The following is a 21,441-nucleotide window of genomic DNA, read 5'->3' as shown; positions in this document are numbered from 1 at the left end:
TTGATTGTATTTTGCTGTTACGGATTTTAGGTGCATAGTAGTGTAATCCAAATTAGCAGAATATCAAGACTAGTTGCTTATTTTAAGAGAAAGAAAATTCAGATAATTGCTGTGGCATGTGCCTTATTAAATCTTTTTGAAAAGGTGAGAATTGTCTGTGTGCGCTGCTAAAAATCTTCTGAGCGGCACCCAGAAGGAATCTGGGCAAGCGCACATACGCACAGCTTAGAGGGAACATTGGCTGCAGGTAGGAAGTGGTATGTTGCCTGGACCTCATTAGGGCTTCAAATGCTGAATGGACAGGTTAGGGGTAATAACGTAGGTCAGTTGACCTGGCATAGAGGAAGGGCAGAATCAACTCTTTCGTTTTTGTTGATGAATTTCTATTTTGCGTTCATCATTTAACATAGTCTTGTGGGTAAATCAAGGTGGGCGCCCTAAGGATCTGATTCCAAATAGTGGACATAGTAGTATCCATTGGACGGCTGTGAATACAAAGAGACTAAATAGTACGCTTGCATGTGTAATGTATGAATTAACATTTCAATGGAAGTTGGAGGTATTTAATGTAGAATGCTTTGACGCCTCTGTATCTGCAGTTATCGATAAGGTCAGCACCTCTATTAAGTCAGTGGTTATCGACTACTCTGTGGGGGGGGGGGAATGTCAAATTATACTGCTCACCTGAGGAATCACTTCGAAAAACTATTTACTCCTACGTCCTATCCCCTTTCCTCCATACTTGTGGAACATTCCGTCCTTGGATTGGAGCACTTTAGTAAAAAGCATAAAAAATAGAAAATGTTTGTCCTTTTGTTTTTACGCGGGGTACCGCACGTGGCCGTAACCCCGCCCTCCTGAGCTCCGCATCGCCCTTCAGTTCATTTCTCTGCGCGTCGGAGTTGCACGCACTAGCATCATTGGGAATTTTATTTTTATTCCAGTTGGCCTTCCTTCCTGCTTCGGTTCCACGGCCATCAAGTGCTCCGTCTATGCCCAAGCGTCTGGGATTCGTGTCCTGTTCTTCATGCGAACGTCGCTTCGCGAGGGTGGTTCCCCATTGTCTCTGCTTGGAGTGTCTAGGCCCGGAACATCGCTGGGATTCGTGTTTCTATTACGACTCCCTCTCCGTCCAGGCACTCCAACATCGTCGTCTTCGGTTGTTTTCGGTGTTTCAGCGCGTTCCTCCACCCCATTTACAGCTTTTCATTGACGAAAGGAAGAAACGCCCAGTAAGTTCCTTACTTTTTAGGGCGCCCCGGCCCGGGGACTCATTTCTGGGGTCTTCCAGGGGTCTTCCAGGACTGGGGGGTGCTCCAGTATCTCTGTCACCAGGGGCTCCCATGAGGTGCCGAAAGGGCCTAATAGGTGTACCAGAGTGTTCTCTGAGGGTTCCCTTGGCAGACCTGCCAAAACCGGACATTGTTCCGAGGTTCACCGTTTGGGTGCTAAAGTTAAGCCCAGTTCTTCTGGGGAATTGGTTTCCAGGGTTCGCCCTGAGGTCTCTACTTCTAGAGCTTTCCACACGGATACCAGGGTTACGCCCTGAGGTCTCCAATTCTGTAGCTTTCCACACTGAGTCACGGCTCGAGGACCCTCATGAGGGAGCTATCCGTTCTGGGTTACAACCCGAGGTTCCTCTACTTGAGGCCAAGGTCAGTACTGACAGAATCGAAAGATCCTCTTTGAAGGTCTTGTTGGTGAGGATTGGTCCTCACCCGTACCACGCTAAGGGTCGTGGTGATACAGGTCCTGTCGAGGGGGCAAAGAAGGCTAATTCTGGGGCAGGTTCGAAGATGTCTAGTAAACATCCGAGACCTCCCAGTACCAGCTCGGCCGAGGATCCTTGTGTCAAGGCTAAAGTTTTACTCAAGTCCCCTGACCTCCCCTGAGGAGGCAATTGCCTCATCCTCATATGTGACGCAGTTCTCCTCAGGTGCCAACAAAAGGGAGGCCCAACCTCCATGGTCCACGTTGGCCATTTTGGATACGTTCCTCACACCAACATTCACGATGTCTGGTGCTGGGAATGTCTCTTGGGGCTGAGTAGCCTTTTTCACGCTATGTGGACAATAAAAATCTGTTCCGCCCTCGTATTGACTGCCGTGCTTGGACACTGCTGCCTCATACAGTCTCGCTCCCTCCTGCTTCTGCTCCTCTCATAAATGTGGATCCGGCTGGTGGTAGGCCCTCCTGGCAACCAGCCTCCCTGCACTTGGGGGTATGCCCCTCATGAGCGGCCTCTGCCTGTTCCAGTGCCAAAATTGTCGGCTGAAGATGAGTTTTTCGGGAAGTTTCAGTTGCTCATGCATTATGACCCCATGAAGGTGTATTTTGAACGTCTTTTCAGGGAAATACTCCCTGAGCCTCCTGACTCGCCTCCGGCCCCAGCGGTTACTACGCAGGTCCCGGTGGTTCCACTCCCTCCACCACTTCCTAGTGGGCCCCCGCCACCACTCCCTCCGGTGTCGCCTATTGAGAACACATCAGCAAAGAGAGACACCACCTTAAAACCTGAGGCAATATGCGTGGTGGACCAGTCTTTTGCCTCCACTTCGTTGGACGAGCCTCAAGCCGATCAGGATGGCGATTAGCAGCCCCGCTCAGAGCATTCCATGACCGGGTATTGGATATGATGGCCCTCTATGATATTCCAGTACCTGAGGACCTACTCCGCAGGAAGGGTTGCTTTCTATAGCCTTTACCCTGTCTCCTCAGGAGCGCACAGGCCTGTTACTTCAGAAGGACGTCTTGGCTTAGGCCCGTAAGGTGTGGTATAAACCCCATACTGGGGTACACCTAACAAGAGGATTGACGCTCCATACAAGCTTCATGCCTCTGAAGAGATAGCCTTATCGGCTTGTCCACTCGCTTCCTCAATGGTGGTGGCAGTAGCCACTCTCCAGTCAAAACCGGCTTCTCCATCCTCCACGGTTGCGGCCCAAATCCTTTCTAAAGAGGATAAGCTTCTGGACGCCTTGGGCAAGAAAGTCTGTGCCAATTCGGCACTCCAACTTCGTCAAGCCAACACAGAGCATCCTGGCAGTAGCCAATCTGAAGCTGTGGAAAAAGTTAGCTGATTTCCAGGAGTGTATTCCTGTGGATAGGCTAGACGATTTCAAGGCCGGTTTGTCAGACGCCTAAGTGATTGGACACGATCTACTGGAAGCTGCAGCACATCACCTAGATGCCTCAGCCCGAGGCCTGATGGTCCGGGTTGACATCTCCCTGCAGGGGTGGCTCCATGTGACGCAGTTTTCAAAGGAAGTACAAGACAACGTACTGGACCTTCCTTTTGATGGCAAGGAATTGTTTCGTTCCTCTACAGAGGAACTTGCAAAGACGAAGGCGAGTACCCAAACCACCAAATCTTTCAGTCTTGGTGAAAGCTCCAGCTAAGGCCCTTATGCACAGAGATCATGGTCCAAAACTCTGTCCTTCTCTGGATTCAGGGGGTTTCAGGATCACTGTGCACACTGTATTGGACCTCCGGTTGGTGGGCCCTGTCGAAAGCAACAACCGCAAGGTGGTCAGTTTTTCTCTCGCCCCTCAGCATCCTCTCCAGGGACAGGTGGTCTCTCTGTCCACAAGTCATCCAAATGATATAGCTGGTTGGTTTGGTCGCACGAGACTCCAGTGGGAGGACGGATCTCTTCTCATCTGGAGGCGTGGAAGACCATCACCGAAGATCGTTGGGTTTTGTCCATCGCTCGTGTGGGCTTTCGCTTGCCCCTCCCCCTACCCCATCCTTCCATCCTCCCTTCCAGCAGATTGGGTCGCCCTCCCTCAGAGCCGAGGTACAGAAACTTCTAGACCTCAGAGCGGTGGAGACTGCTCCCCTTGGGGACCAAGGGGACGGCTTCTACTCCCGTCTGTTCAGTGCCTAAACCCAACCAGACTGGCCTGCGCACTATCCTCGATCTTTCCCAGTTCAACCTCGCTCTTCCCCGAGAGAAATTCAAGATGATCACGCCCTGCGGAATCTTCGGAAGGGCGACAGGCTCAGTGTGGTGGACCTGCAGGATGCTAACATGCATATCCTGATATGGAGGCCGCATTGGAAATATCTGCAGTTCTCCTTGGGGGGCGGGGGGGAAACATTTCCAGTTCTGTGTGCTCCCCTTTGGTCTCAGCTCGGCGCTGCGTGTCTTTACGAAGATGTTGGTCATCGCAGCTTTCCTCAAGCTGCAGGGAGTTCATCTTTACCCATATTTGGACGATTGGCTCCTGCACAGCCCTTGCCCACAGATGGCTTTAATCAATCTCCAGTCTCTCCTCCAGCTCCTGCTTCGCTTCGGGCAGTCGGTCAACTGGCAGAAATCTTACACGACGGTCTCTCAGTACCTGATTTTCCTGGGTTTCCGTTGGAATACGGTCAGTACCAAGGTGTTCCTAACGGCAGACAGGATTGCGGACTTATCAGCCACATGTCAGCTCTTCCTCCAGTCTTCGTACATGATGGCTTGGTGGTTCCAGAGACTTCTGGGCCTCATGGCTTCCTGCATGCTAGTCCTTCCTCTTGCACGTCTGAAGATGAGGCAGACTCAGCTGGCTCTTCGGAGTGCTAGGTCCCAGGTTTTGGACCCAGATTCCAAGATGATCCCAGTTCCATCCTGCATGATGGCGGATCTATTTTGGTGGTCCTCAACCGACAGCCTTTCAGTGGGAGCCTCCTTTCAGAAGCCCTGCCCTCAAGTGATGGTTACAACAGACTCCTCCCTTCTGGGGTGGGGCGCAACGCTGGACCACCTTCAAGTTTTCAACCTTTGGACACTTCAGGACAAGCAGTTTCATATCAATTATCTGGAACTCCTTGCTGTTTTTCTGGCGCTCAAAGCCTTTCAACCGTCCATCATGAACAAGGTAATTCTTATTTGTACGGACAATTCTGTGGCAATGTTTTATATCAACAAGCAGGGGGTCACCAAGTCACCTCTCCTTGTGGACCTAGCCGGGTCACATCAATGTAACGGAAGACTCACTCAGCCGCCAGTCAGCAGCCAGTTATGAGTGGGAGTTGAACACAGATGTTCTCTCTACCATTTTTCGCCAATGGGGCACCAGAAGTAGACCTCTTTGTGACCTTTACAAACAAGAAACTTCGTTTGTATGCATCCAGGCAGGATCTCGGAGTGACCTCTCTGGGAGACGCTCTCGAGATTCCATGGCACAACATGAAGGCTTATGCTTTTCCTCCACTGCCTCCGATCCATCGGTCACTCTGCAAGTTCAGGAATGCATCGAATTGCACTCTCCTCCTCATAGCACCATGGTGGCCAGACAGATTTTGGTTTTCAGAACTTAAGCATCTGTTGATTCTTCCTCCGATCAGATTGCTGTTGATTCCCGACCTGCTTCACCAGTGCGATCAACAGATGTGGCACCCCTCCCCACAATCGGTTCAGCTTGGCGCTCTGGTGCCTGAATTCAGATCTTTAGCGCAGTTTAATCTGTCCGAGGACAATATGCGCATCATCCAAGCGGTCAGAATATCTTCTATGAGGGATCAATATAAGAGCAAATGGCTCCGTTTTTGTCACTGGTGTATAGCTAAACAGCTTCACCCCAGGAATGCAACGGTTGACACTGTTCTATCTTTTGTCTCATCTCGCAGCTTCGGGAATTCATGTTTTGTCTTGAGGAAATACTTACCTGCCATTGCGGCCTATCTGTCCACTGACAGCTGTTCCTTTTTTTTTTTTACTAATTCAGTCATTAAAAGGCATTTTGCGGGTCTTCACCTGTTCCCGCCTATACGCAATCCTCATCACAAATGGGATTTGAACGTGGTACTCACAGCATTATGCCATAAACCATTTGAACCCATGGCCACCACTGATCTCAAACACCTTTCTTGGAAGGTCTCTTTTTTGATCGCGGTGACATCGGCAAGGTGAGTAAGCGAGGTCCAAGCTCTGTCTGTGGAACATCCGTTCCTCACCTTTCACAAGGATAAGGTGGTGTTCTGCACTCATCCTTCTTTCCTGCCTAAAGTGGTTACCGATTTTCATCTGAAACAATCGATTTCCTTACCTGTCTTTTTTCCTAACCCGGCATTGGATGCCGAAAGAGTCTTACAAAACTTGGACGTCAGGCGAGCCCTGAAGTATTATCTCGATGTAACGAGTGAGACCAGAGGCTCATCACAGCTCTTTGTCACTTTCGGAGACCCGAAAGGGAAACCGGCTTCCAAGGCAGCTATCTCCCGGTGGAATGCCTCCTGCATATCAAAAGCATGTACCATCCAAGGTCTTCAACCTCCGAAAGGCAATCAACCTCATCTTGTATGTGGCAAAGTGGCTGCTGTTGCTTTTCAAAAGTATGTTCCTTGGAAACCATCGCCAAGGCGGCTACGTTGGCTTCCCCATCAGCTTTTTGTAAGCATTATTGCTTGGACCTGAGCTCCAGGGCGGATGCCCAGTTTGGCCAGGCTGTTCTTAAGAACTTATTCCAGTGAGGGGGTTTTCCATCCACCCAAACTAACTCTGGTGCGTGCTTGGGAATCTCCAAGTATGGAGGAAAGGGGACGGGACGTAGGAGTATAATAAAGGTACTCACCTTAGTGACTTACATTACCTACAGAGACTACATTTTGGGGAGAAGCATTGTGGCTCCTGTGACATTTGGGCACAAGTCCCCATTCTTCTTAGCCTTTGAACTGCTAAAGTTAGGGAAACTTCCTTGGTCAAATCTTTACTACATTCATTTCCTTAGATCTAAAGGTGCTTACAAAAGGCTTTACCTGCGCATTCCAGCACAAAAGGTTGCATTCTGCGGGTGCATTCTTTTGTAACTGCCTCTCTGCCGGCACCCTCCAAACACTCCACCGAAACCCTAAGCGCTACACGGCACACTCCGCTTGCTCCCGCTCTCTTCCCCACTTATCGGTTATGGGCACCGGCTGCCTCCTTCCTGTTCCGCTTACGCTCCAGACACCACGGCCTCGGAAGCCCAATGCAGAGCAGGGCGCATGCTTTTGTGCACCGCAAGCTTCCGGGACAGAAGCATCTAGATCGCAAACTATTTACTTACCTCCTGTGTTGATAATTTGAATGCATTTTAAGAACCTATGGTGTATGTATGTGTTTATTATGGAGTATTGTGCAATATCATCACCGGCTAGCTGCATTTGCTACTGTGTGTAAAGGCCTAGAATAAATATTTGTATTGCTGTCTAAATTGAATTGTGTGCTTCACAGTATGGACTCATAGTAGACCCCTGACCCCACTTCCACTCTCCTGAAAATAGCCTTGACTGCTCTCCAAGTTTACCTTGATTGGGTTTTGGATAACCTCTGAGTTTCTGGTTCTCTATAACTAGGATGGCCTCCTAAAATCGGTCCACCAGGCCAGATTTGAGAAATCCATTGTAGAAATGAGTAGAGAGGTTAGTGTAAAGAGCAAATGAGAGTTGAATGGTACAGGGGAATAGGGAGGGTGTTTGAGTGGTAGTGGCGGGAGGAGGAGAGCAGTGGCGGGAGGAGGAGAGCAGTGGCGGGAGGAGGAGAGCTGTGGCAGAAGGGAGGAGGAGAGCTGTGGCAGAAGGGAGGAGGAGAGCTGTGGCAGAAGGGAGGAGTAGCGGGAGGAGAGGTAAGATCAAGAGAAGTGAAAGATTGAAGCCAGACATACTAATAGCCATTTAATGGGAAACTCAGAATCTCAGGATGGCATGGACTGGAATTGGGTAGTGGCCTGTTTGATTGCACATAGTCATTAGCAACTCAAAGAGAGTAGGGCTTTAGCTATTAAATCATTCAATTGCCTTTCCTAGAATTTGAGGGGTAATGTTAATCTACTCTCCCCTTTGGTCTCGTCTGTCTTTGAAGCAGACCTGTTTTGTGTTCAGGAGTGCTGCTGCTGAAGCCACCAAGTGTGGATGGATACCATTGCTTGCTGAACCCAGCGTACAAGGGGGACAAAGGGAGACCGGCTTCTAGGCTTTTATTTTGTATTTGGAATGACATTGGAGTAATAGCTAATCCTTATGCAACTCCGAACGCATTTGTACAAGCAGTGGAGCTAACTTGGGACAAGGAGCTGGATGTAGAGATGTCTTCCACTGTGATAGTTAATCTCTATTGGAACCCTAACATGATTACACAAGACGCCTTATTTTATGCAATTGAAGATTTGATTTACGATTGGCAAACTGAAAACAATAATTACTCAATTTTGTTATGTGGCGACCTTAACGTTTTGTTTGGAGCATGTTGGCTTGTGTATATCTGGCAATAGTTTGACGGCAAGGAAGCCTGGAAGTGCATGGATGGAGCTTATGAACGCCTGGCAATTGAATATGGTGAATGGTATGGTGATGGTTCCTCCAAATCCAACATGGCATCGAGGCAGTTTAAATAGTATTCTGGACTACTCCTTTGCCTACAGAATGCCAACTCTCTGACAATCAAGAAAACTGAACTTAGTGACCACTACCCCTTATTTTTGGGTTGGAAGGTGGTTACATTGGAAGAGGGTATATATACCTATGACCAGGCGTTAGAGGCTACCTTGGAAAAAAAATAGGGTGTGCTTGAATAGGATGAGCACGGAGAAGTTCTATGCTGCACTCCGCCATCTTTTCCCTCCAGATAAACTTGAGGTGGCTTTGCTTACTGTCCCTTATAGGGACATCTTGGGTCAAATCTATGCACATTTGTCCCACCCTAGCCACAGAAGAAAAATACTAAGGAACCATGTCTACGACCCTGTAATTCAGTGCTTTACGCTTCTGCTCACCTTTAGATGCTGAACAATGAAGGGTCTTGAAGCTTAAATATAGACAATCGCTCCGATTTTACAAATATAACATACTGTTGAATGATGTATCTAAGATGTTGCAGCTGGTCAATTCTAAGGATGTCACCTCCTTTTGGCGAATGATCAACAACCTTGTGGCGAATGAACAACCTTGCATCTCCGATCTTTTGTGCCCTGATTAAACCTATTGGGGAACAAGGGTGGATTGATCATTTCACTAAAGTGTATATGGGGGACCCTGGGGAGAACAATCGCCTTTTGGAACATACAGCGGGCTTGTGGTGCTTGACTTGCCACAATAATTATTCGAAGTAAGAACTCACAAGCACAAGGGGCCGATGGTCTGTCCAATGCGGTTTTAAAACTTGACTCTTACTTGTGGGCGCACATCTTGGGCCCTATTTTTAATCCAATAACTTTGCCGGAAAGTATGCCAAAATCGTGGGCACACGCCATCATTGTCCCGATTATCAAAAAGGGTCAACGATTGCTCCCGTCCAACTACAGGCCCATAGTGCTTTTAGATGTCCCTGCAAAAATGTATGCTAGCATCCTCTTGACATGGGCATGATGAAAAAGAAAGCCATGGTGAGGTCAAAACCATTATATATGGCATTTATCGACTTCTCACTGGCATTTGACAGCGTAGATAGAACCTGACTATGGTCCAAACTCAGACAGTAGGGGTGTCTAGCACACCTGCTTGGCCTGCTTGGGATCCTTGTAGCTTTACACTCTAATACGTTTATCAGAGTATATCTCAACGCTCAGGGTAAACTTTCATTGTCTATTGCTACTATGCATGGTCTGGCCCCGTTACTTTTCAGTCTTTTTCTTTCGGATCTTGCCGAGAGCTTTCAGAACATCTGTAGCCCCCCAAACCCCACCCCCCAAATTTGGTTAATCTTAGCTTGGATTATTTGTTGTATGCAATACAATATTGTTTTGTTTGATTGTTTGATTACACCCTGATAGGCCTACATCATAAAATGGATGCCTTGGTAGCCTTTGCGGAATTAAATCATTTCAGTATCAACATTAAAAAAATCTCAGATACTTTCATTCAGATCAGGGATGAAACAAAAGTATAAGAACTTGCACTGGAATGTGAGCGGTCTGTCCCTTGAAAGAGTGTTGAATTTTTGTTATCTGGGTTGTAGACTGTTTGAACTACGGAACAAAACGGAGTCTCAAATTTACCATTGCTCCAAAATGTTAATGCTTGCCACCCAAGATTGTGCTGTCAATCGTAAGTTTGACAATTCTTACTTGAGTCCAGTGCTCAAATTCTATAAAATGAAGGTTCTGCCAACTATAATTTAGGCTGGTGAGAATTTGGGTCTCCCTATATTCCTGGACCGTGATGCCTTGGAGGGACTTTTTTGGAGGAAGGTCTTGCAATTGCCTAACCAAGTTCCAGCAGCTGTTATCCGTTATGAGCTATGTCTATCTTCCATTCAATGTTATCTCAACTGGAAGAATCTTTCCCTATTGAGGAACATTGTTTGTGCAAAGGCAGGCTCGATTTGGTGGTTACTAAAGCAGTTGCTTCACAAGAAATCTTGGTCCACCTCAAACACTTGGGAGTGTTATACCATTTGTGAGAGGTATGGTATCTCGAGAGCTACAACTTTGCAGCGACCAACTTCAAAGGAGACTTAAGGAATGGTATTGAATTGACACAATTGGCACAGTTAGAACATACCATTTTATTTGCAGATCTGCTGATTGAGGTCAGATCAGTGGGAACCTGTCCTGAATATTTGAGAGAGTCCCCTGGTCGATCTTGGCGATCTAGGGTGATGAGGTTGCGGTTAAATCTTATCCCAACTAATGAAATTACAGGTGCTAGGAATAAAATACCCAGGGCCTTGAGATTGTGCTGATTTTGCTCCTTGCCAGATGAGGTGGAAAGCTTGCGACACATTTTATTGCACTGCAGTGTCTTTAGGGGAGGCGTTTGTTTTACTTTGGTCACCTCCTTCAACATTACGCCCAGGTCCCTACTGAAGGAGTGTGGTAGCTTATTATGAATTCTTATGGTCGTAATAACTGGATGGTTGCCACAATTCACTTTTTAAAAGAAGTTTTAGAACCAGTAATATGATGCTATGATGATTCATGTCTGGATTTTCATGCCTTTTAAATCTATTATTTTTAAATTGTTACTCTTTTTGTATTTTTCTGTATGCTTTGTTAAAGGTTACTTTGTTAACCAAATATCAATAAAAAAAAGATTGAAGGGATCTCAGGAAGTGAGGAGGAGTGAGCAGGAAGTAGAGCAGTAAAGGAGAGGCGAGTGTGGATGTGTAAGGATGGATTAATTGCAAGGCACCATCCCTATTCAGTTAAAACACTAACCCTTGGAATAGAGTAGGGCCAACAATGAAGTGCCATAGGGAGATTAGAGAACCAGCGTGTTAGGGAGCCATCCATGGCAAAAGACAGTAAGGGTCAATATTTGATGACCCCTTCTGTGGCAGCCCTTGTGCACTGGTGTTGTGACATCTGGGTTAGGGAAGCGAGTTGTAACTCAACAGGAGAGAAAGGGACAGCCCTAGGCCCCACAAACCAATGAAAAACCTTGAAGTGTTTCTAAAGACTCTGAGTGATTTTTGTGCAATTTGCGACACTGAATTAAGTAAAATCGACCAAGTAAAATCAAAATCCATGACTACTATAGGGTGCTCTCCGACATGAAATCGCCTGAATACTCTATGCTAATATTCTGCCATATTATGCATACAGGTCTGTATCAAGCATGTTAGAATTGAAAATGTTCTCAAAACTCTTGTTTGCACTGCCTGTGTGCAAACATGGTTACCCTAAAAAGGCAGTGCAGTTTTTATTGTGACACGCTCAACAGAGTTGTTTCAAAGAGTGGTCATTTCCACCAGGCATATTCTGAGGAAAAAAGTATTTGGCTTTGTAATCAGTTTTGTACCTTTCCCTATGAAATTTGTTATTTTACTTGTAGTTATGGCATCACATTTTTGTGTTCAAAGTAATATAGTTGCCACAAAAGCATGACTGATTAGATGACTGGATGTAGCACGGAAAAATAACCTTTCCTCTTCTTGCAGAATTAATTTCCGGTTTCATGCCCATAATCGACTGTTCTGTAGTGAACTTCTTAGTCCTTTTGTGTCCTCCTCTCCTCTTGCTGCAGGATGTCTGCACCAACACCAAACTGTTCTCCATCTTTAAAGCTTTTGTAGTTCAGTTTTCACGCTCAGTCTTATGTGAGGTGGTGTTAAACCCAAGTTTAAATAAAGTAGCAAATAAATGTGTTTTTGAGCACCACAAAAGGTTCTGATGCTTCACAAGACTTACAAATGCTTTTGACTTTCCCAAAATAGTGTGTTAAAAGGATCTGGACCATGCTGTGTTTACCTTTTTGTGCTGGACATTATGTTGAGCACTTTGCTGGTCAATATAAATTAGTAACCAATGTCTTCTATTCCGAGCTGAAGGATTCTCAACAGGTAGGTAGCGTTCAGCTAAACCACCAAATAGTGAGGGGTCGAAAGAGATGTATTTAAATGAGTTGCTTGTGCTCTGTCCATAAGGAGACCGTGGAAGGCCGTGTGCACTGTCGTTTTGTTGCATTAGTGTCAACTTGCATTCTTTGCTGGTGCAATGCCACAACTTTGTAAAAAACGTAAAGCCACTGACATCTTGTTGGCAAAAACAGCAGTCCATTCGGAATATTTCAAGTGGGTTTGCCAGTGCATTTAAAGATTCTCTTGTTCTTGTAATACAACAAAGATTTGAAACGGAGATTGTGTCTGTGGTAGTGGCCTTTCTCTCCTGCTCTGGCACAAAAATGCTACGTGAATTTCCCTGGTACATGAACGTATTGAACCTGACACAATTATGACTACAGGAAAATGCCTGCAATATTACATCGGACTATAACAAAACCATTTTCTCATCCTAGCAAAGAAACTTAAGATGGATGGGAAGGAAGACAAGGAGGATAAAGAGGAACCAGTGATCTACATTAAGGTAAGGAACAGCCTGTTAGTTTACATATTAGCCTTTTTAGAATGATAGGAAAACATGTTCGAATCACATGTTCTGAGTTTTATTTAAGTTCATGTTTTTCTGTGTGTAGCACATGATTTTACAATGGGAGTCAAGTCAAAGATAAACAATCATAAGGCACCTTGCTGCTTTACTTTCACACGAGTGATCTTCTACGGTTAGGTCGGTAGTCGTGGGGATTTGTTTCCCCATTTCAGTGTGGATTTGTCAATAGTCCTGAGGCAAAATCCAATAATAAACGTTTTGTGATAGTAACCTCAGACTTGCATCGCAATATATCATCATTATCATCGCCATACTTTACTTTTTATGGCATTATTCGATTTAACCTCATTTAGGCAAAAAACATTATGCAATGCAAAAAGCAAACTAAACAAAAAATATCATTCTTCACCTAATGACTTGGCCAACATCCAGTTAAAAAGAATGCAATAAAACAATTGACACTGTATGTATATTTTCGAAACCAGACAATTCATTAAAAACAGAAGTACATTTTAAAATTACGCTAATGTACATCAATTTTAAATTGCACAACCCTCGGGAATAGCACTTATAGAAATGGTATGATGTGATATGGCATTTATAACGCGTCTATACACAAGTGTTTCAAGATACACTCTTGAACACATTCCTTTGGAGCCATGTCCTTTCTATAAATTTAGCAATAGCAGTACAATTAGTTGTATAACAATTAAAATACAATCATTATGCCACTATTTCCTATATATTTACATAGCACCAATATATCTAAGACGGCAACAAAATAAAATTATTGATATCAAGAAAAAATAAGTCCAGCTCCAACAAAGTACTTATTGGCATCATCCGTATACCTAACATAATACATTTCTCTAGGTGTTTCATACTCCGAATTATCAACATCATTTTCTTTACATCATGCTAATGGAGTGAAATATCATAAATGATGCTAATGCTCTGAATAAGCGCTAATTCAAATACAAACCTTAAACATCCCCCAAGTCATCCACATGGATTGGGTGATACTATAGTTTGTTTCAAACTGAAGAACATTCTTCTGTTTGGATGGTTCCTTAGCTCACACACGAACCATGAGCATCCTACCCAGCATACATCCTACCGTCGCTCACAGCATGCACCTCGTCCATGCACTTGTCTCCATAAAGTCATTCTCATAAAGTACAGCTTGGTTCGTGCTTCCATATATACATACATGCATCTAAAAACATGTTTTAATTTTAATATGACATATTGCATTTATATGCATGCCAGCATCAAAATCAATATGCAACAAAGACGCCCTGAAAAGTTGCACTACAACATATATATTTGCCACTGAAAGCCTATTTTTACGAGGGCCTCCAAAATGAACATTTGTGTTTCCTATCTAGTCAAGCAGCTTACATGGTAATCTCCTTCTGTTTGGTACTCCTGCTATGGAAGCACTCCACTAGGAAAAAACCATGATCAAACTATTTTTATTATTGTCCAAAGCACTGAAACAATACCACCAATGTAGTACACATTTTTTTAAAATGTACATATAGTACACATGACTGATAGTATTCATACTGAGGGATTAGGAAAGGGAATGGTGGGCCAGACGAGCCATCAATGTGTTCAGGAGACCTGCAGTTGACTAGCTAAAGGTAAAAATACATTTGTAGTATTGGATATTTTAGGCTTAATCATATGTAATCTCATGAGATTGCATTATTACATGCATGCCTTTTTATGGTTCTTGAAAAATAAACTCTGTCCCACAAAAGACTGTTTGATACACAATCTTGGCCCCAAACAGTCTTAAATCATTAAAATAATATTGAAGGTAAAAATAAATTCAGAAGGAAACTAAAATAAAATTTACTCTAGTAAAAACCATTTATGGGATTCAAATGATTTATGTTAGATTGAGACATATTGCAAGGGGAGGGAGCGGGTGTGCGTCCTGTAAATAATGGAGACATTATTATTTTCATATTGAAGTTGTATTTAAACAAGAAGTAAAACTGTAATGTATGGAGACATAGAAAGAAATGATCTAAGAGCAGAGTATGCAGGGTAAATTGGTGTGCCCTTGGCCATTGCAAATTGGGTTGTTGGAGAAGAAGAAAATGTATTTAATATTAATTCCCAATATTATATTTAGTGCCTAGGTGCCTAAAGGCCTTAGTTCGGTTCTATACAAATTTGCAAATAATAATTCACGTATGCTATTTGGTTATCTATTGTTTGTTTGAATTTTTTTTTCCGTGTGATATGTGGTGGGTTAAGTCTATGTTGGCAAGCATCTTTCTCTGACCAGAGAAACCCAATGAGGTGCCATCTTCAGAACTTGTATCTGACTGGCATACTGTAAGCATAATCATTTTTACAAAAAAAAAGTTTGCAATTTTTCTTCGATTGACATCACTGGGATCCCCTAGCTATTTTGCGCTTGTCTCAAACCCTAGCCTGACTTTTGTGAAAAGTGTAGCATCTTTAGTTTCCTTAACTTGCTCATCTAATTTATTCTGGGGGTACTGTGCTTATCAGTGTGGTGTATGCATTTGATGATAACCTTGTATTTAAATGGCAAATACAAAAAGTGTGATATCTTGATGTTACGATCACTGGAGAGCCACTCATTTTATTCAGAGAAAATTATGCAATAGTATTGGAGATTACATTTGATGCTGGCAAGTGGAAGAATGTGCCTTTGTCACTTATTGGTAACATATCCTTGATCAAAATGGCAGTGGTCCCTAGTTATCTGTATTTGTTCATTACAAAATTCCAGTGACTTTACCTAAGGCATTCTTCAAGACCTCAAAGAGTGTACTTGATGAATTCATTTGGGGTGAGATGGATACTAGAATTAGTTGGTCAACATTTACTTTACCTATGCAATCAGCGGCTCTTTCTATGCTGGATTTTGGATGGTATAATCTACCAGCCCAAGTGCATTTTGGCACACTCCAACACCAGACTGCCCACACATGCAGGTTGAGAGGGAAATAGCTGACCCTGGGTTACTTAACAAACGTAGTCTGCTCTCAGGAAGCCCTTAATATAGTGGCTTGCACAGGCAGAGACTTGATAGAAATGGCAGGGAAATCAATACTTTGAGGGATAGCTTGTATGTCATCTGGGCCATTCACTTGTAGGACTGGGCACTGGCACTCATTCTTGGCAGCTGATTAGAGAGTGGGTGGATACTGCTTACATTTGCTGCTTCATCTCATGCACTGCTGGGTCATCTCTCACACTGATGATAAATGTTCACAACTCCCGTTTACCTTTTTGGAACTGTTCATGGTGCCCACAAGCCTGCCTGAACTGGCAAATTCCAATGTGATTTGAAATGTGAGCATTTTCCAAACATTTCCGCAGTTTAATAAAACAGTAAATATGATGATTGAGAGAAAAGTATATGTTCATTTTTAAGATCCAAAATGCTTTCTGCTTTGAGTGCAAGGTCACCATTTTTTCCATTGAGGTATCTTGTATTATGTGACAAGGTACTTCATAACCTCACGACAACAGCTATTCAGTTTCAACTTTGTATTTGAAAAATATAAATCTGCAAGGTGAGGCCAAGATGGTAGACTGTCACGTTCCCGGGCCACAACACTGTGCGAGCCCGGAGACAACTAGTTAGGCGCTGACAGTTTCCGTCGTGCTTGAGAAATAGAACTACGTTTCCCAGGCCAACACGTGAGCACACTAAATATTTGCCATGACACGTAGCACGTCATACCCTGATGGGGCAGAGCCACTATCACAGAAGCTTTTAGGCTGCTGCAACTGTGAACACAGCACTCTACAACACTCCAGTAAGTCCTGGTTTGTGAGCTCAGTTTCCCGTGTCTGTCGTCCCTGTGCCTCTGTGTCCCTGCCTTCCTTGCTGTGCTAGTGTCGTTCCTTCTTGCTAGCTGTACGTGTAGCGTGATTCTTTTTCCTCATGCTATCCTGTGTTCCCCTTGGAGGATTATTGACTGCTCTCCTATGTTTCTATCATCATGTCTGTTGACTACCATGGAAAATTACCTTCTTGATATACCTGTGTACCAGACTTGCCTACCTATAGATTGTCTTTTTGGTTTCCCTGTTCTTTACCTGGACCCTCTCCCAACTACGTTCCTTCCTGTTTTGTTCCTTTACTTTTTTTCAGCGCCCTGCATTGTTCTAGACTTCTCTTCACCCTATGGATGCTTCACATTGAGCTTTTGGACTTTAGTTTTCGTCCTTGTGCTGCCCGGGAGGTCCTATTTCTTTTTATTCGTCCTCGTTCCAGCGGTTTGGGTTCCCCACTCTCGTCCTTCCTGGACTTCTGGTATCGTCTACTCCTGGAACTTTCATGGTGGGTATATATATCTGAGGATTTTGGGTTGAAGGGGGATACTTATTATTCCTTTCGGATTTCCATTCCATTTCCTTGTTGATCCAACAAGCGCCCTATCACCTGCTAGTCAGGTGGGTTTCTACTGCAGTTTTGACTGGTTGGAACCTATTTGGGAAGCGGCTGCAAATAGCCCACGGACGCCACCCACCGACGTCAGTTACCTGACATGTTGTCAAGCCCTTCCATCTGTCGGTGATCATGGAACAAGCTGGTTCCCCGATAGACGCCTTGATTCAGGCCATAACTGCACCTTTAGCTGGCATAACCAATGCTCATGCTAACATGTAACTACTTATGAATTTTTATTGTCCCCAAGGGCCTCATGCAACTGGTTCGCCCTAAGCGTCCCGATGCCTGAGGGCTTGTGCGCGCACTTTACAAATGAAAAATAAATAGACATACATGCCCGGTTAGATGCTATATGGGCCAATGTATATCTCTTGCCTTCGGAGGAGGGGGAATTTGTGGCGGCTCTGGTTTCAGCTGCGCTGGCTGGCAGCTGGCCCCATACTAACTACAGCAGTGCCTTTTCCTCTGGCTCCACCTGAACGTTTTTCTGGAAATCCCCACCACCAAAGGACCTTTCTGAACTACTGTAGACTGCACTTTCTGTGCTATTGCACAGCCTTCCCTGACACACTATTCAAGGGCGCATGTGTGCTGTCTTACCTGAGTGGGGTCACTGCGATGTGGGCTAACCCATTACTAGGATGTAACAGCCAACTTCTGTACAATTTCGAGGCCCTTGCTGGAGCCCTGGGAAAGGTATTTGACACCGAACATAAAGGGCAGCCCACAGACCTGGAACTGTTAGAAATTCCCACGGTCTTAAGGATTTGCTAAGTTATGTGGTGTAAGGGTGCATGAGGAGGAGACTGGCACACAGGTGGCATAGTGTTTGCTATACACCTTTATTCAGAAATAAAGAGAAAACATGTCTTTCCTTTTTATCTATGATGGGTTTCCCTATCTGAACTAAAGTACTAATAGGTTTGTCAGAATGTCCTAGTAACTTTAAGAGTCCACTGTCCAGTGTCAAAACGTCCCTATCTCTGTCCCTTACACTTCTAGCTAAACTAAAGATTATGCCAATGTTCTTGGTGCAAGAAAATGACTCCCTCCTCCTGGAATCGGTGGCACAGTTCTGGTTGCAAGTTCCTCACCAGGAAAATGGCTCTGTTCTCCTGGTCTCTTGACTTCCCAGTTTCACGCAACCAGGGGGAATGACTTCCCTTCCCCTCGCTTTTCTTATTGTTTCACAGTTCACAACACCAGGGGGTATTAATTTTTCAGAATTTGCAATGGTCTGTGCATAAGTAAAATCCTCTATTGTGAGGATCCCCAACCTACATTTCAGATGATATTTAGTAACAAATGGCTCATAGTACAGATACCATTTAGGACTTTCAAATCTGATACAGCCATTTTGGACTTGTTAAACATCAAAAGAAAATGTTGCACCATCCAGCCATGATGAGCTTTTATTTAACAGCCTCAATGGTTAGTTTACACATTGAGTACAGATTACATCATAGGTCTGCAAGCCAGAGCACAGTTAATCCTTCAGGATGACAAACCACATTGGTTCTGAGTCCTGGAGAGTTCATCAAGTCAACCATGGTGTATTTGTATCTCTCGAGCTGTGCAGTTGTCCATAAGTTCCCTGGGTTCACAATGTGTTTGCCAGTAGCATGATAATGAATAATCACCAGATGTCTTTTATTTATTTTTTACATTTAAGTGAGCATAACCCGTAGGTACCTATGTGCTGGTTACAGGACATATGCCAGGAAGGGAAGAGGCAATGGAGATTAGGAAGGGAGGACAGTTCATTTAGTCAAAGTGCCAAGATTTAAAATGTTTTCTGAGTGCCCAATATGATGGTTCCGCACGGAGCCAAAGTGATGGGACGAAAGCAAGTGAAAGCTGGGAAGTGGTTAAAGAAAGCAAAGCGAAAGAAAGATAAAAGCGAAGCAAGCGAAAGTTGGAAAGCGGAATGACAGAAAAGGTGCGCTAGAGGTGGGGATGTAATGAAACACTGCAAACTGCGCTAGCAGCGCATAAACAGCCAAGAGTTGTGAGAGAGACCCGAGAACTAAATATAGGTGTTCAAGCTACCCGAAACCGAGCAAGCCAGCAAAGAGACAGTTAGAAGGAAAACAGACAGTTAAGCGAGGGTGCAAGCAACCCGAAAGAAGTACAGAGAGTGCAAGTGGCATGTAAAAGGCAAATGAAGGTTCAAGAGAGCATTGTGAAAACTGAAGATGCAAGAGACCACAGTGAATGGTAAAAAGAAGGTGTGCAGGAAGCACAAAGTGGAAAAGGACGGAGTGGAAAAGGCACAGAAGAGGAAAAGGTGCCAGAGAATAAGGAGAGGGGTTAGAGACCAGAGTGGTTGCGCCTGGGACGAGCAAAGAGCATGGCATTCGAAAGTCTCTGATACTACTGCCGTTGAAAGAACTGTACATTGAAAAGTGCACCTTGACAAGAGGAATGTTTTTTTTCATTGTTTAACTTTGTAAAGAGAGGCCTAGACTTGGGAGAAGGGAGCCCTTGGAGGCTTAACAGGAACTGTGTATTTTGTTTGGAACTGGAAGAATCGGAGCTTGGGGAAGGGAATCCCAGGAGACCCTGAGACATTGTGAACTCTATTGATTGACGACAAGAGCCCTGCTTGGAAGGTTCCAAGGGTAACCTTTTTGAGTTGAACTATTTGAATTGGAAGAGCTACACCTATTGGTAAGACTACCTGAAACCAGCTGTAGTTTACATTTCCTTTTCTCTTTTTTTTTTGTGCCACCTTTTTTCCTTTAAGAAAATCCCCTTACACATTTGGTTTAAGAGTGAGGGCAAGCATAGGTTTGGACACAGACGAACTTTGGTTTTGGATTTACGGACATCGACAGCCCTTAGAAGCATCAGTTGAGGGAATAGTCCCCTTAGAGTTAGGGTCAGGTAGGCATTACACTAATCCCACAAAGTGTGCTAATAAAGGTTTTCAAACTGTTACTTTTGAGTCTGTGTCTCTTGCCTGCCTCACAGTGGCCGATTATTCCTGCTTCCAGGTAAACTACTGAGCTGGAGCAAGAAACCTGTTCCATGATGTTTTTCATTGCCCGACTACTAACTGAGATGTTCTTCCACTACTTGACCACAAAATGTTGGAAACAATGTACACAGAAGGTGCAAGGCATTGGCAAGGTGAGAGACACTGCAAGAGTTTTGGCATTGGAAATGTGCCCAATATTTTACATGGAGTTAATACTAAACCACATGCACGCCAAAAACAAGACTTGTTAACACTAGTATTAGAAGGGCATGAGGGGCAAGCATTCAAAAGCCCCTTGTGTTTACGTAGGGACTCAGTAGGAACTCAGCAAACCACTCACTCCCATTGCTCTTAGTTATTGTCTGCACATATAGGACCAAAAATGACAGGTTCTGTCAGCTGACACCTTTGACAGCATTATATCAGCAATCTTTGACAGTAATCACAAGGACAAAAAATGTCACCTGGGATTACTCTGATCAAAAACCTTCACATGCTATAACAGCAAGTGAGAGTAACCTAATACAAAGAGCAATTAGGAGTGGTACTTTCAGGGCAGTGGAAAGCATAGCTGTTCATACGGATGCAGGAAAACAAAAGAAACACACACCATACCACCTCAACAATGTTCCAGGGAAGATGTGCAAGGGAAAACGGGAACAAACCCCAACAGGCAGGCACTGGAGCAGTACTGACTCAAACAGAGTAATTTTAGAAGGGTGACCGAGAAACAGGAAATATTGATAGAAAACACTCAATTGAAATTCAGGAACTCTGTTAGGGAGAATGTTCATTTCAAATGGATTGTTTCCTCCCACATATTCCTCATTTTATGATATTTCCATATCCAGCTTCAGCTGCTTCAGAAATGTTTTCCAGCAGAGGGATCTGCACGTCAATGTCGGTCGACTCAATGTCCCTTGGAGGCCTCTGTCTCGATGTCGACATCATCAATGGTATAAAACTCACGCAGCTGCTGTTGGCTTCAGTTCTGTTTTTCCGCTAAAGTTATTGCTTCGAATATGGGACACTTCGTTTCCATGTCGAGAATCTTCTAATATATTGTTCAAAATGGCATCATTATCGGCGTCCTTGACTCCGAGATCGGGGTTTAAGAAGTGCCAAGATTGTGGGGCTAAGATGTCCCTTAGAAACCCCCATTGGGTGTGTCTCTGGTGCCTCAGTTCCTCTCACACTACCTTTGACTGTAATGCCTGCCTAT

The 21,441-nt window shown here is 44.4% G+C and overlaps 1 protein-coding gene across 6 annotated transcripts in view; it reads left to right on the top strand.

Moving 5' to 3' along the window:
• IRF2 (interferon regulatory factor 2) overlaps nt 1–21,441 on the top strand; it is a 580,815-nt gene that overhangs the window by 318,447 nt on the left and 240,927 nt on the right. For all 6 annotated transcript variants that reach the window (XM_069631487.1, XM_069631488.1, XM_069631490.1 and 3 more), the window contains exon 5: nt 12,698–12,765. In XM_069631487.1, the coding sequence (XP_069487588.1) occupies nt 12,698–12,765 (68 nt within the window). The remainder of the gene's footprint in view (nt 1–12,697; nt 12,766–21,441) is intronic.

The sequence above is a fragment of the Ambystoma mexicanum genome, chromosome 6q (assembly GCF_040938575.1).
Source record: "Ambystoma mexicanum isolate Mex_15411 chromosome 6q, UKY_AmexF1_1, whole genome shotgun sequence".
NCBI classification, from domain to species: Eukaryota; Metazoa; Chordata; class Amphibia; order Caudata; family Ambystomatidae; genus Ambystoma; species Ambystoma mexicanum.
The sequence above is the reverse complement of the archived record's forward strand: the minus strand, read 5'-3'. Positions and strand labels throughout refer to the sequence as shown.